We start from the raw sequence: 13370 nt of genomic DNA, 5'->3' as shown, positions 1-13370 counted from the left end.
AAATGTACTAAAGAAAACCAAGAATCGTAAAGCTGCAGGCTTAGATAACATACCTCCTGAAGTATGGAAGACAGGTGGTTTCAATGACATACTTCTTAATTCATACAATTCTGTATATAATCAAAAAATTATTAATATATGGAGGGAAGGATGCATAATTACCATCCACAAGAAGGGTGACCTAAGCATACCAAGCAACTACAGAGGAATAACACTCACTCCAATTGCAGCAAAAATCTACAATGCCATGCTTCTCAACCGCATCCAACCAAAAATCGAAGAAGTGATCAGGAAGAACCAAAATGGATTCAGAAAGAATCGCTCTACTACTAGTCAAATACTTACTGTTAGGAAATTGATTGAGGGAGTCAAAGCAAAAAACATTGAGGCAGTCATGATCTTTGTAGATTTCTCCAAAGCATTTGATTCCGTACATAGAGGAAAAATGGACAGCATATTAAAAGCATATGGCATTTCAAATTAAGGCATTAATGTTATCATGATGCTATATGAGCACACTCGAACAATGGTCAGGTCTCCAGATGGGGACACTGAATTTTTCGACATGCGCACTGGAGTTCTACAAGGAGATACTCTATCCCCTTTTCTTTTCATTGTCTGTCTTGACTTTGTACTTCGCCCCTCTGTTGATATACACAACATGCTAGGATTCACCCTGAATGAATCTAGAAACAGACATCATCAATCAGCACACATAACTGATGCAGATTACGCAGACGATATTGCTTTGTTCACAAACAAAACTGCTGATGTGCAAATACTGTTACGTAAGCTAGAAAAGTCTGCAAATGACATTGGTCTCCACATAAATGCAGATAAGACAAAGTTTATGACTTTCAATGTGAAAGGAGATATCAGGACTTTGGTTGGATCAACATTGAAAGAAGTCGCTGAGTTTACATATCTGGGCAGCAACATAGTTTCCACGGAATTCGCATCTCAAAAGCCTGGATGGCATTGGATGGGTTACATTCAGTATGGACTTCGGGACTGGCTGACAAACTGAAAAGGTAGTTCTTCAGGGCAGTGGTAGAGTCTGTCCTTGTTTACGGTGCTACAACCTGGACACTCACCAAAAGATTGGAAAGAAAACTAGACGGCACATATACCCGTATGCTAAGAACAATGTTAAATATATCTTGGCAAAATCATCCCACGAAGCAGCAACTTTATGGCAACCTACCTGCCATATATAATACCATCAGAGAAAGACGCCTACGATTTGCCGGTCATTGTCTGAGGAGCAAGCATGAATTAGTGAGTGGTGTATTGCTATGGGCTCAACGACACAGACGCGTAAGCAGAGGACGACCTAGATCCACGTACATCCAATAAATAGCACACGACGCTAACTGTGAACCTGAAGATCTGAGGCAACTGATGGAAGACAGGAAACTCTGGAGAGGTAGAGTCACATTGATCCGGTCAAGGAGCCCGTCATGATGATGATGATGATCTATAATATATACTTGTATATTTTCTTACATTTTTATGCCAGTTTTTATCTATATATGACTGTGCTCTTTTTCATGACGAAAAGACTTAAGCTTTGTTATATAATGATTAAAATAATTTTATATTTAATGTGTTTTTGTCTATTGATTTTGGCATCAAATAAATTTTATGTAACTTTTGACTATCATGAATTATATATATATATATATATATATATATATATATATATATATATATATATATATACTAGAAGGTCGCCCGGCAATACCCGCTTACATATATTGTGATTAATCAGATTTCGTATTTTTATTATAGTAAATGGAACCCAATATATAGTAATGATTTAAAAAGTTAAAAAAAATATATATTTCTGCAGCACCACCAAAACGTTTAGATTACGATTTACATTTTCCGTTTTAGTTAATGCTTGAGATACAAAGACGTGTTTGCTGCAACTGTAAAATTGAATACATTAGCCAATGCCTATTACGTTATGCATGCATATTCGTAATGCTGTCATTCCACTTTCACCTGGTAAATTACATGTTTTATATATATATATATATATATATATATATATATAACATTTCATATGGGTTGGAATACCCTATATACTAAGTTTCATGTCTGTAGATCAAAAACCGACACAGGAGGTTGGTAGGCAAAATTTTTAAAGAAATATATATATATATATATACTTGTTTATTGTTATATAAACATGCTCACATCCCGCTGCTACAAATAGCCACTTGTTTCAATCAAACAACAGATATCATCAGGCAGCGACTTGACTATTCAAAAGTTCAATGAATAACCTTTTCATTGAACTTTTGAATAGTCAAGTCGCTGCCTGATGATATCTGTTGTTTGATTGAAACAAGTGGCTATTTGTAGCAGCGGGATGTGAGCATGTTTATATAACAAGAAACAAGTATTATCAGCTCTTTTTATTGAGCACTATCTAACAACCTCGTTGAATTCATTAGTCCATTACTTTTGAATATAAAAAAACCCGAGTATATATATATATATATATATATATATATATATATATATATATATATATATATAATACATACATCAATAAATATATAGAAAAATGCATGTGTTTAATATAACCTTTTCACACAACTATTACACAGACGTAAATCACGTAGAAAACCTGCATGAATATAATTACACGTAATTGTTTACTAAATCCGATCGTCTTTTAAAAATATAATAGCGAATTAATTGAACTGAATGTCTTAAAAAATATGCAAATTAGTTAGATCTTTTGTAAATGAATGCAATTCCACGATCCATATATAATAAAGTATTATCTTTTTAAATAAATAGGAAAAAGTTTCTAATATGAAAATCAATACACAAAAAAATGTATACTTTCATATATATATATATATATATATATATATATATATATATATATATATATATATATGAAATTTAAATATTAAAATATGAATATAAATATGAAAATCAATACACAAAAGCAAATTTATAGGAATATATACTTACACACACATATGCATATATATATATATATATATGAAATTTAAATATTAAAATATGAATATAAATATGAAAATCAATACACAAAAGCAAATTTATAGGAATATATACTTACACACACATATACATACATACATACATATATATATATATTTCGCCCACCTTATGCAGGCTTTCTAAAAAAGGATGGGAAAATAAAATTTCATATATATATATATATATATATATATATATATATATATATATATATATATATATATATATATGAAATTTAAATTCCATATGCATATGTATATGAAATTTAAATTTAATACATATATATATATGAGATTTTTTTACCATCCTTTTTTAGAAAGTTTGCATAAGATGGGCGAAATATCGAGCCTCTAGGTCTCTCCACCTTCATTTTAAATTCCATTTTAATGATCATATACTTTCATGTAATTGCATTCAATGTTATGATTTTTATAATGAGTAATCTTTATCCAATCTTAATCTGATAAGGTTAGGTTTGAGAAGTCAGAACATCAGGAAAGGATTATCCATCCTATCGAACAGTGCAGCTGTGTCGTCTTCTAACCCCACTAAGATTGGTTAAATCAAGTCAGTGATAATAACCTGCAAACGGTTCGCAAGAACTCGGGCCAAAATTTACAAATCTGAATCTGATAAGATTAGGTTTGAGGAAACAAAAATTGCATTGTCTTCCCGCCTCTCAAGTAAAGTGAAAGTGCAGACAATTTAAATTAGAATGTTGTGTTTTTAAAATAGTATTTTTCAAAGTTTTTAATCGCAAACTCTTTTTTCTCTTTACTCATATGAGTTTGGAGAAAGAAAGAGAGAGAGAGAGAGAGAGAGAGAGAGAGACAGAGACAGAGACAGAGACAGAGAGAGACATGTAGGCCAAATAAATTAGGCGAGATTATATGCTGTATAGAATTCACTTATTCGGATTATACAAAGCATTTGGTTTATTAATGAAATAAGAATTTCTTTTGAATAAAATTTTTAAAAAGAAGAATCACTCAACATTTTCAATTTTTATTTCGTTTCAGTTTCTGGTTCTACTTACTCTTTTGCCTCTCAATAAAGTTACCTGTAAAATAAAGTAGTTCTTATGCACTTATCTTACCGTACTATTTGTTTTTAAATAGTATTTTCAAGTTAAATTCAAATTCTAGAATATATTTTTGTTTATTAAATTGTTAAATGTGTTGTGTTGTACCTTTTTGTAATATTATTGATATGAACACATTAGCTCAAGAAAGATGTCTTTATTTTCATAAGGGAGGTAACTACTACAGCAAGAATTACAACCAACAAGGAAAGATAATCCATATGTATATCCTTTCGTCATAAAAGAAATGAACGATCAGTCAGAGTTCAGTGGAACAGGCTTCATGTATGAACCTTACCTATAGGTCGTATTTTTTTTGGGGGGGGGCGTACAACACGGCCTGATCTCGTGACTATACAATCTGTTTTGCTGTTGCTGCACTATGTTTCGTGTGCAAATTTATGTTTCTGAAGAGGGAACATAGATGCTGGTGTGTTAGAAACTTCTGCAGGATGTATGTTTGGAATATGAGGTTGTGTGAGCTGCGTGTTACGTGGTTGTGTATTTTGCAGAAATGCTGGTGTCGGGTTGAAAATGTGGGCATCCTTCTTGAGGTGCCTGCGGTTTCTGCAAAGATTATGTCCTGTTGATGCTTCCACAATGTGTGATCGCGGTTTAGTGTAGGCTTGTTTGATGACTGCTAGAGTCAATTTGTTAGTGTCTTGGTCTTGTACTCGCACCCATTGTCCTGCGCTAAGATCAGGAAGGTCCTTAGCAGATTTTTCATGTTGCCTTTTCTGTGAAAACTGTCTTAGTAGTAGGCGCTCCTGAATCCCCTCTTTCCAAACATTTTGGTTGGAGCATTTAGCGGGTAGATTGCTGACCAATTTCTGATTGAATAGCATCTCTCCCGATGATGGGATTACATAGTCTAACAGAGTCGTTTGGAGACATAACAGACTCATGTTTATGTCTCGACTGCTAAGTATAGCTTTCTTCATGGCGGATTTGACGGTTTGTATGGAGCGTTCTGCCATACCATTCGATTGTGGGTATCTGGGTGAAGACGTGATGTGATCAAATCCCATGCTTTGGCAAAGTCTCTGAAATGCTGTGAACTAAACTGTGGGTCATTTTCACTGATAAGTCTTTCTGGCACTCCTTGTTCCCCAAATATTCGTTTGATACAATCAATGACTTCCTTACTAGAGAGTTTTCATAGTTTGCGGATGAAAGGTTACTTTGAATAGTAATCCATTATGAGGAGGTAATTCATACCCTCAAGGCTTAAAATGTCGATAGCTACAATTTGCCATGGTTGCATGGGGATCTCATGTGGCATGATGGGCTCAGCAGTTTGGGACTTCTGAAGCTTTTTGTCAATGGCGCATTGCTGTGTCATCACGTTGATGTCATTATTGATGCCATTCTAGAAAACAGTTTTTTGTTCTTAGATTACATTTGTCACTTCCTTGGTGTCCATAAGGTATTTTTCTTAAAATCTGTAATTGCAATGATTTAGGGATCAGTATCCTGTTATTTTTCAGCAACACACCATTCTCAATGGAGAGCTTGTCCCGATAAGACCAGTATGGACGAAGGTTTTTCTGCAGTTCTCTGTGAGATTCTGGCCACTCTCAACTCGCATAAAGTTGGATCGGCGCTCGTTGCCTGGCGGATATGTGCTAATTTCTCATTCGAGAATTTCACAAAGTCTACCTTGATATCCAGCTCAATGGCTTCTTTATTACTTTTGCTGGGTAGTCTAGATAATCCATCAGCCAGTAGCATCTCATAGTCTGGTTTATACTTGATGATCATGTCATATTCTTGGAGTCTCAACAGCATTCATTGGGGCTGGAGCGGCGCCGCCATTAAGTTCTTGGGGCTAATCCTTCTCACTTTCAATTTCAAATGAACACTTGTAAATATACGTTCTAAAGCATTCACAGTCAAATACGACAGCCAAGAGTTCGATATTTGCTGCTCTGTTTGTCAACGATTTCGAAACAAAAGCTATGAACTTGCCTTCTTGGATTAGGGCTGCTCCCAATCCTACTGAAGATGCATCAACTTGAATAATGGATTTTTGGAAGGGTCATAATAGCAGAGCAACATCTTGCATATCTACTTCTGCCTCCCATGTTTAAAACGGATGTGTCCTCTATAATATCAGACCTGATGGAATAGTTAATTGTAAGTATAGAGAGTTTTATATCCTCGAAAAAATTCCAGTAAAAACCTAACAGCCAGCCATGGTTCTCCCCAGAATGTGCTGCTGCCATTGCGCACAGAAATCACTTTTGTGTTTGCTGGGGATGGGGTATTCTACCGGACGCCAAAGATTCTCCCATTAGTTTAGTTACTCAAACCGAGAGATCTTTTTAAGATTTTAACCATTTCTTTTACACTTGGTTCTCCAAGTATATTCGCAATATAGCTATTGAAATTCTTTTTCATTGACCCGGTTGCTCCTATAATGATTTAAATGATAGATATCTTCTTAAGATTCCAGTTCCTTTTTCATGTCGTACATAAGTCCTTAGTATTTAGTTATTTTCTCTCTCTCAGCTCTGTTAAGGCCAGCATCATTATGGACGCTTACTTCAATAAGGGTTGCCTCTTTCTCCCTCTTGTCCCATATCAATATGTCAGGCTTAATAACCCCGTTTTCTAGATATGCAGCTGTAGGAATTTCGTAGTCATATTGAATGGTGTATGACTTATTTCCAGTTGTTCTCTCTGATACATGTTCCCAAGATTTGCTATTACATTGGATATTCAAGTTTTTATAGATTTTTCAGGGGAGATATTTACATACTCCATTGTCGCATTGTATAATAGTCATCCCCCAACAGGACTTTACAACTGGATGTCAGGTGGATCACACTCTCTACTCATGTGTGGCAGAAGCTTCACTTGTTATTGCTGGGAGCACTCATCTTTTTGAAAACATTGGTCATCAAGTCTTGGCTTAAGCGGGCATTACCATTCTCTCCTGATCATAGTGAAAAGACCCTTTTTTAAGCCAATCTACAGAGCCTTGTTTATCAATATATTTCTGTGAGAGTTCATTCAGAAAATATTTGGCACGTTGTTGGTTGGCCCAGTCTCACACTTTTCTGCAATGGAATGTCTTAGTATATTTTTGACGATTCTTTTGGGCAATTACGTTGTTGGTTGGCCCAGTCTCCCACTTTTCTGCAATGGAATGTCTTAAATATTTTTGATTACTCTTTTGGGCAATTTCTGTTGCGGGTTTACTTCCTGTTTCTGTCTCATTTGTAAGACAGTCTCGTGCAAAATGTTTGGCCAGTTTTGTGATAGAGGTAGTTCTACTGGCCCTCTTTTCTTGGTGTTCATATACCATTTTAAGGTTTGGATTTTGGCAGATTATAAGATATTGCCTAGTGCTCACAATGGTGGCTCGGTGTTGATCGTCCGTCTCTGACAAACACATACTTCCTGCTCATCTTGGGAGATACAGTCTTGGTAGGCACTGGTTTCTGTATTTGACTCGGTATAATGGTAACATTTTTCTTGTTTTAGTGTCTAGCCTGTTAATGTCTCTCTGTGGGCATTCAACAATACCAAAGCTGTAGGTAACCACTTGCATGGCAAGTTGGTTGATGGCAGACACTTTGTTTTTGTTTGTTAGTTCTGTTTTACACCTTTTTTGCATTGTTTTTTTTTCTTTTCCACTATTTTATTTTACTTCAGTCGAAGGTCTCATAAATCAAGGGGCCCACAATCTGAGGCTAACACTCGAACTCTATATGAGATACAGAGATATTCGAATGTCCCATTTAAGTTCTTTATTTCTCAAACAATGAGTTAGTAAAGAAATTGAGAACATAATTTTCTTCTCCCCAATTAACCATTTTCATATGTTGTAGTGTATCTTTCGTTTTGGTTTCTTGGTCTTACTAGATTCCAGGACAATAATTTATCTAGTCTGGTGGAGTATCCAGCTTTGTGCTATTACTTGAACTGACATCACTTGGAAAAGATGCACCATTCCTTGTAAAAGCTAATGTGCATTAACCATAGTGAGGAGATCTTATTTGGGCAGGAAATACTATGTGATTTTGAATATTTGGCCAGGGTTTACTTCTGGGGAAAAAGTATCCTCATGCCAAGTTGTTCTGACAAACCCCTGTACAGAGAGACCTTAGACACTCGAGGACAAAATGTTTGACCAGTTTTGTGATTAGGTAGTTCTACTGGCTCTCTGTTCATATACCATTTTAATATTTGAATTGTGGGAGCTTATCAGATATTGCCCAGTCCTCACAAGAGAGGCTCGGTGTTAATGGTCAATCACTGACAAGCCCATATCTCCAGCTTCTCTTTGTAGTCTTGCCAGACACTGGTTACTGTACATTACTCGGTATTATGTTGACATTTTTCTTGTTTTAATGTCTAGCTTGTTAATGTCTCCCTGTATCCAGTTTACAATTATAACGAAAAGAGGATGTGTGCATTCACACGAAGAGAGGGGTGTTCTTATGAAGGAGGTGGTGTTCTTATATAAGCGTGGGTGTGTTATCGTCTAGTTAATGTTCTCTTGTGTGTGCGTGTGTGTGACAATTACATATAACAATGCAATATATGTGACGAATATACCTGCTGTTTGCTGTTCACTCCTGGGAAGATTTCCAACGTCTTGAGGAAGCTGATTCTGTTATAATATCAAGGACGCATGCATAACAGCAACTCAAGACGGAAAATTGTTTTTATAAATATTTTATTCGCTCCCCCAGGGTTTTCGTCATAAGTGAAAAAAAAACTGTTATTATAATTATGCATTTTAAAACTTCATATTGAATTTGTAAGCTGATGGGCAGATAATACACATATAAAAAAGAAGTCCTACCAGACTAAGGCAAATCTTTTTTTTTGGGGGGGGCTACATTAAAATCCGATTTTTAATAATGCTTGTATATAAATATCTAATATATGACGACCTTATTTATTTTAATAGATCTTTAAATTTGTTCTTTTTATAAAAAATGTAAGTTGTAAAAAGATCTGTAAATAAAATTATTTATCTTTAAATATATTTTTTTTTACCAATATACAAAAATGTAAAGTTTTTATTTTGTATTTTATATACAAATACGCTTTAGAAGAAATACATTTTTAGATAAAAAAAAAAGTTTGTAAAAAAACTTATTAAATAAAACGTTATTTTAAAATAGTAAACTCCTAAATTAACCCTGTTGGAGAAGCAAATAAATTCCAACACTGTTTTGGGTTTTTTATAAAAAAAAATAAATTATTAAAAAATGTAAATAAAATGTATTTTTGAAATATTTTTCTTTGTTTGCAGAAAAAAGCAAATTTTATTTAACCTGTTAAGTTTGAAACAAATAAATTTCTATATTTTTTTATTATTCTATAAAGTGTACACAATTTAAAAGAATGTTTTAATAATTTTGTTTGCGTATTATCTTTTTCATATTGATTATTTGTATTTGTTATATAATTGAATATTTATTCAAATATTAGTTTATTTGTTTAAATATTTATGTATATACACAAATATTTATTTTCCGATTATACAATATTAAAAAAACAGGTACAATTTTTTGAAACACGAACAGTCACTGCTTTGAGAGCGACATTTAAGGTTTACTTACTGCCTTTATCACTTTCCAGTATGTGTTCGCAAATGGTGCAACATATGTTGCTTCTGTGTAAAAGAATAGCCACATACCTCACAAGAATATGGTTTCTCGCCAGTATGTGTTCGCATATGTCTGACCAAGTTATGTGTCTGTGAAAAAGAACGGCCACATACTTCACAAGAATATGGTTTCTCTCCAGTATGTGTTCGCATATGAACGGCTAAAACATTTTTACTAGTAAAATACGAGCCACATACTACACAAGAATGTGGTTTTTCTCCAGTGTGCGTTCGCATATGTTGCAACATAGTACGTTTATATCTAAAGGAAGAGCCACATACTTCACAAGAATATGGTTTCTCTCCAGTATGCGTTCGCTTATGAATGACCAAGTTTGTTTTCTGTGTAAAAGAACGGCCACATAATTCACAGGTATACGGTTTCTCTCCAGTATGTGTTCGCATATGAATGGTTAAATGCTTTTTATTTGTAAAAACGGAGCCACATACTTCACAAGAATATGGTTTCTCTCCAGTATGTGTTCGTTTATGGATGATCAAGTTTTGTTTCTGTGTAAAAGAACGGCCGCATACTTCACAGGAATATGATTTATCTCCAGAATGTCTAAGCACAGGAATGTCTAAATCTATTTTATATGGTTTCTCTTCAGTATGTGTTCGCATATGTTGCAACATGTGTTGCTTCTGTGTAAAACAACGGCAACATACTTCACAAGAATATGGTTTCTCTCCAGTATGTGTTCGCATATGAATGACTAAACTGGGTTTATTTGTAAAAGAATGGCCACATACTTCACAAGAATAAGGTTTCTCTCCAGTGTGTGTTCGCTTATGAATGACCAAGTTTGTTTTCTGTGTAAAAGTACGACCACATAATTCACAGGAATACGGTTTCTCTCCAGTATGTGTTCGCATATGAATGGATAAATCTTGTTTATGCGTAAAAGAAGAGCCACATGCTTCACAAGAATATGGTTTCTTTCCAATATGTGTTCGCATATGTTGAAACATGTTTATGTGTAAAAAAAACTACATACTTCAAAGGAATATGGTTTCTCTCTAGTATGTGTTCAAATATATTCCAAAATGTGTTGTTTCTGGGCAAAAAAAACGGCCACATACTTCACAAGACTATGGTTTCTCTTCAGTATGTGTTTGTATGTGAATTATTTACTTGTAAAAGAAGAGCCACATAGAAGGATGTGATTTCTCTTGGCCTTGGAGTTTAAACTTGGTGCCATTTGTAGTATTGATTGCTGGATATTCTGCAAAGTGAAAGAACGAAAAAATTAACGAAATAATAAAATTTCATGTTTTTTTAAATACTAAGATGTTAATGTTTATACACGCTTACTTTTTAAATGGATAAATTAGAGATAAAAGTCTTCATTATTAGCTAAAGGCACAATTAAATAATCATACACAATTTTTTAAGAAGTCCTCAAATTGATTTTTTATTAAAGTAAAAATATAATCAGGAGATTTGTTGCAATAGTTATCCATGCAGGAAATGAATTCTTTTCCATAAATATTAAACTTAATATTCACAAAACCTTCCTTAATTATGTTTAGAATTTAATCCATTTTTTAATTCACAAAATGTTATAGTTTATGAACTATAAATGATTCTTTTGGAGAAGCAACAATATTGTATTTATGATCTTTATGTTTCAACATGTTCTGACATGAAATAAATCTAGCAATATTTCCAATACTTTTATTTTAACAATGCAAATAAATGTTTGACTATATAATGTTTAAATATTTTAAGAAATTAAAGAATATATAAATCACCAGAATTTCTCTGATGTGCCATAAAACATTACAAAGAAGAATTCACTTTTTCACAGAAAAAAATGAAAGTATTTAATATGCATGTAATAAATCTTACAATATTTGCCTGTACAAAATAAGTTCAAAAAGTTTTTTCACTAAAATCAAAAATGAATGATTTTGGAGAACCAATGAAGATGTCTCACATTTATACAACAGTTTTATCTGTATTAACAATAACATTAAGTGGAAGGTTAAATTTGTAATAAACAATCATTATTGATGAGAAATATTTTTGCATAATTTAATAAAATATTAAAGAAACATAAATTATAATATTTGTAGTTGTATGACTTGAAAACTTTATTAAAATTAGTTTTATTTATACACATATACAAAATTGATTATTATTATTTAATATTATATATTACTTTTGTTGAGAAAATTTTATTTTTTATAAAGATACGTTTTCATATAATGCCCATTGAAAATAAATCAATCCCCATACTGGTGTACTCGGTTTTTAATAAATTTTAATACCCTAACCCGACATTTACTGGAATGAAAAGGGGAAGACTTGCAGGCATATTTCAGTGCCATGTTGAAACACTTTCATTTAGTGATCCTACAACATATTGAGCAAGAGTGATGCGTTGGACTTGTTGATGATTACTCAGACATATAGAGTTGGCAAGTGAAAGTAAGGTTATAATTTATAAACTGATAATTGCAAAAGCCCTGCTTAGCTTGGATCTCTTGATGAAAATAGAAGCAATAAAAGCAGATTCTTGTTACGCTTTCAATTATCGAATTCAATGAAAAGTTTTGAGATTGGTTGATTGTCTATTCTTAATTAGGACGTCCCAAACATTATTCCCAGAAGGAAGGTGTATTTTATCTCGAAACACTTTATATCATCTACTACTCTCCAATCATCTAGTGGTATACTACACAAATGATAATTACAAATCTAAATAATTCAAACAAATTAGCATTAAACAACAAGAGCGTTTAAAATATTAGTGAGAGCGTGTGTGTCTACATAAAAATGTCGGGAGACAAATTATTGAACTTCTTGAAAAGCACAAGGAATTTCATTATTATGGAATAAACATTGACGATTAAATGATTTTATATTATAGAACAAACACTACAGATTTACAGATTTTATAGCCTGTTGATGCAGCATTATCTTGCAGAAGTACAAACTATCCCAATAGGATCACTTATTGACAATTTTCGTTTCTCTGCTTTCCATCTTTATTATAAACTATTGAGATTTCATAAAATTCAGTTCAGATTTACGAGTTTAACAGGAAGATTCCCAAGTTCAAGATACACCTTAAGAAGATCTTGTGAAAATAGTCAATAGAAATAAGTATAAAATATCAATCAATTGATGGTTCCATCTTTTAGTTTTAAAAATCTTATAAACATTAAAAAAAATAATTATCTGTTATTTAAAAAATATTTGAGCCTTAAGCATCATCTTTTTTAAAGATCAGGAAGCCATCCTTGAAGATTGCAACAATAGATATAGGCAGTTCAAATTTTTATAGGCAGTTCAAATTTTTATAGGCAGTTCAAATTTTTATAGGCAGTTCAAATTTTTATAGGCAGTTCAAATTTTCTGGGATGAAAAAATAATAAATTAAATAATTTTGGTTTAATACAATAAAAAGACGTGACACATTCTAATTTCTCATTGTTATAAATGTATTCGAATTATTAAAAAAAAATTTGTATTTTTAACACCAAAAAATAAATCTTACATTTGTGGTATTGCACCCGATCAAAACATTCATAAAGGTTATGGCGTTCAAATTAATTGCCTTACAAAAATCTACAAATGAAAAAATAAAATAAATACACTCTATTAAAATGATCATTAAAAAATAAATT

The 13370-nt window shown here is 32.7% G+C and overlaps 1 protein-coding gene across 4 annotated transcripts in view; it reads right to left on the bottom strand.

Moving 5' to 3' along the window:
* Positions 1–4247: 4247 nt before the first annotated feature.
* LOC145269807 (uncharacterized) overlaps positions 4248–13370 on the bottom strand; it is a 67330-nt gene continuing 58207 nt past the window's right edge. For 2 of the 4 annotated variants that reach the window (XM_080125520.1, XM_080125521.1), the window contains exons 2-3: positions 13241–13311; positions 4248–10960 (exon numbers count right to left, since the gene is read on the bottom strand). In XM_080125520.1, coding sequence (XP_079981646.1) covers positions 9696–10706 — 1011 coding nt within the window. In that variant the 5' untranslated portion in view covers positions 10707–10960; positions 13241–13311 and the 3' untranslated portion in view covers positions 4248–9695. The remainder of the gene's footprint in view (positions 10961–13240; positions 13312–13370) is intronic. The other 2 variants (XM_080125518.1, XM_080125519.1) reach the window with 1 other exon arrangement.

Source organism: Euprymna scolopes, chromosome 45 (assembly GCF_053919585.1).
Source record: "Euprymna scolopes isolate OS-2025 chromosome 45, ASM5391958v1, whole genome shotgun sequence".
NCBI classification, from domain to species: Eukaryota; Metazoa; Mollusca; class Cephalopoda; order Sepiida; family Sepiolidae; genus Euprymna; species Euprymna scolopes.
This window is presented reverse-complemented; position numbering and strand designations above follow the sequence as displayed.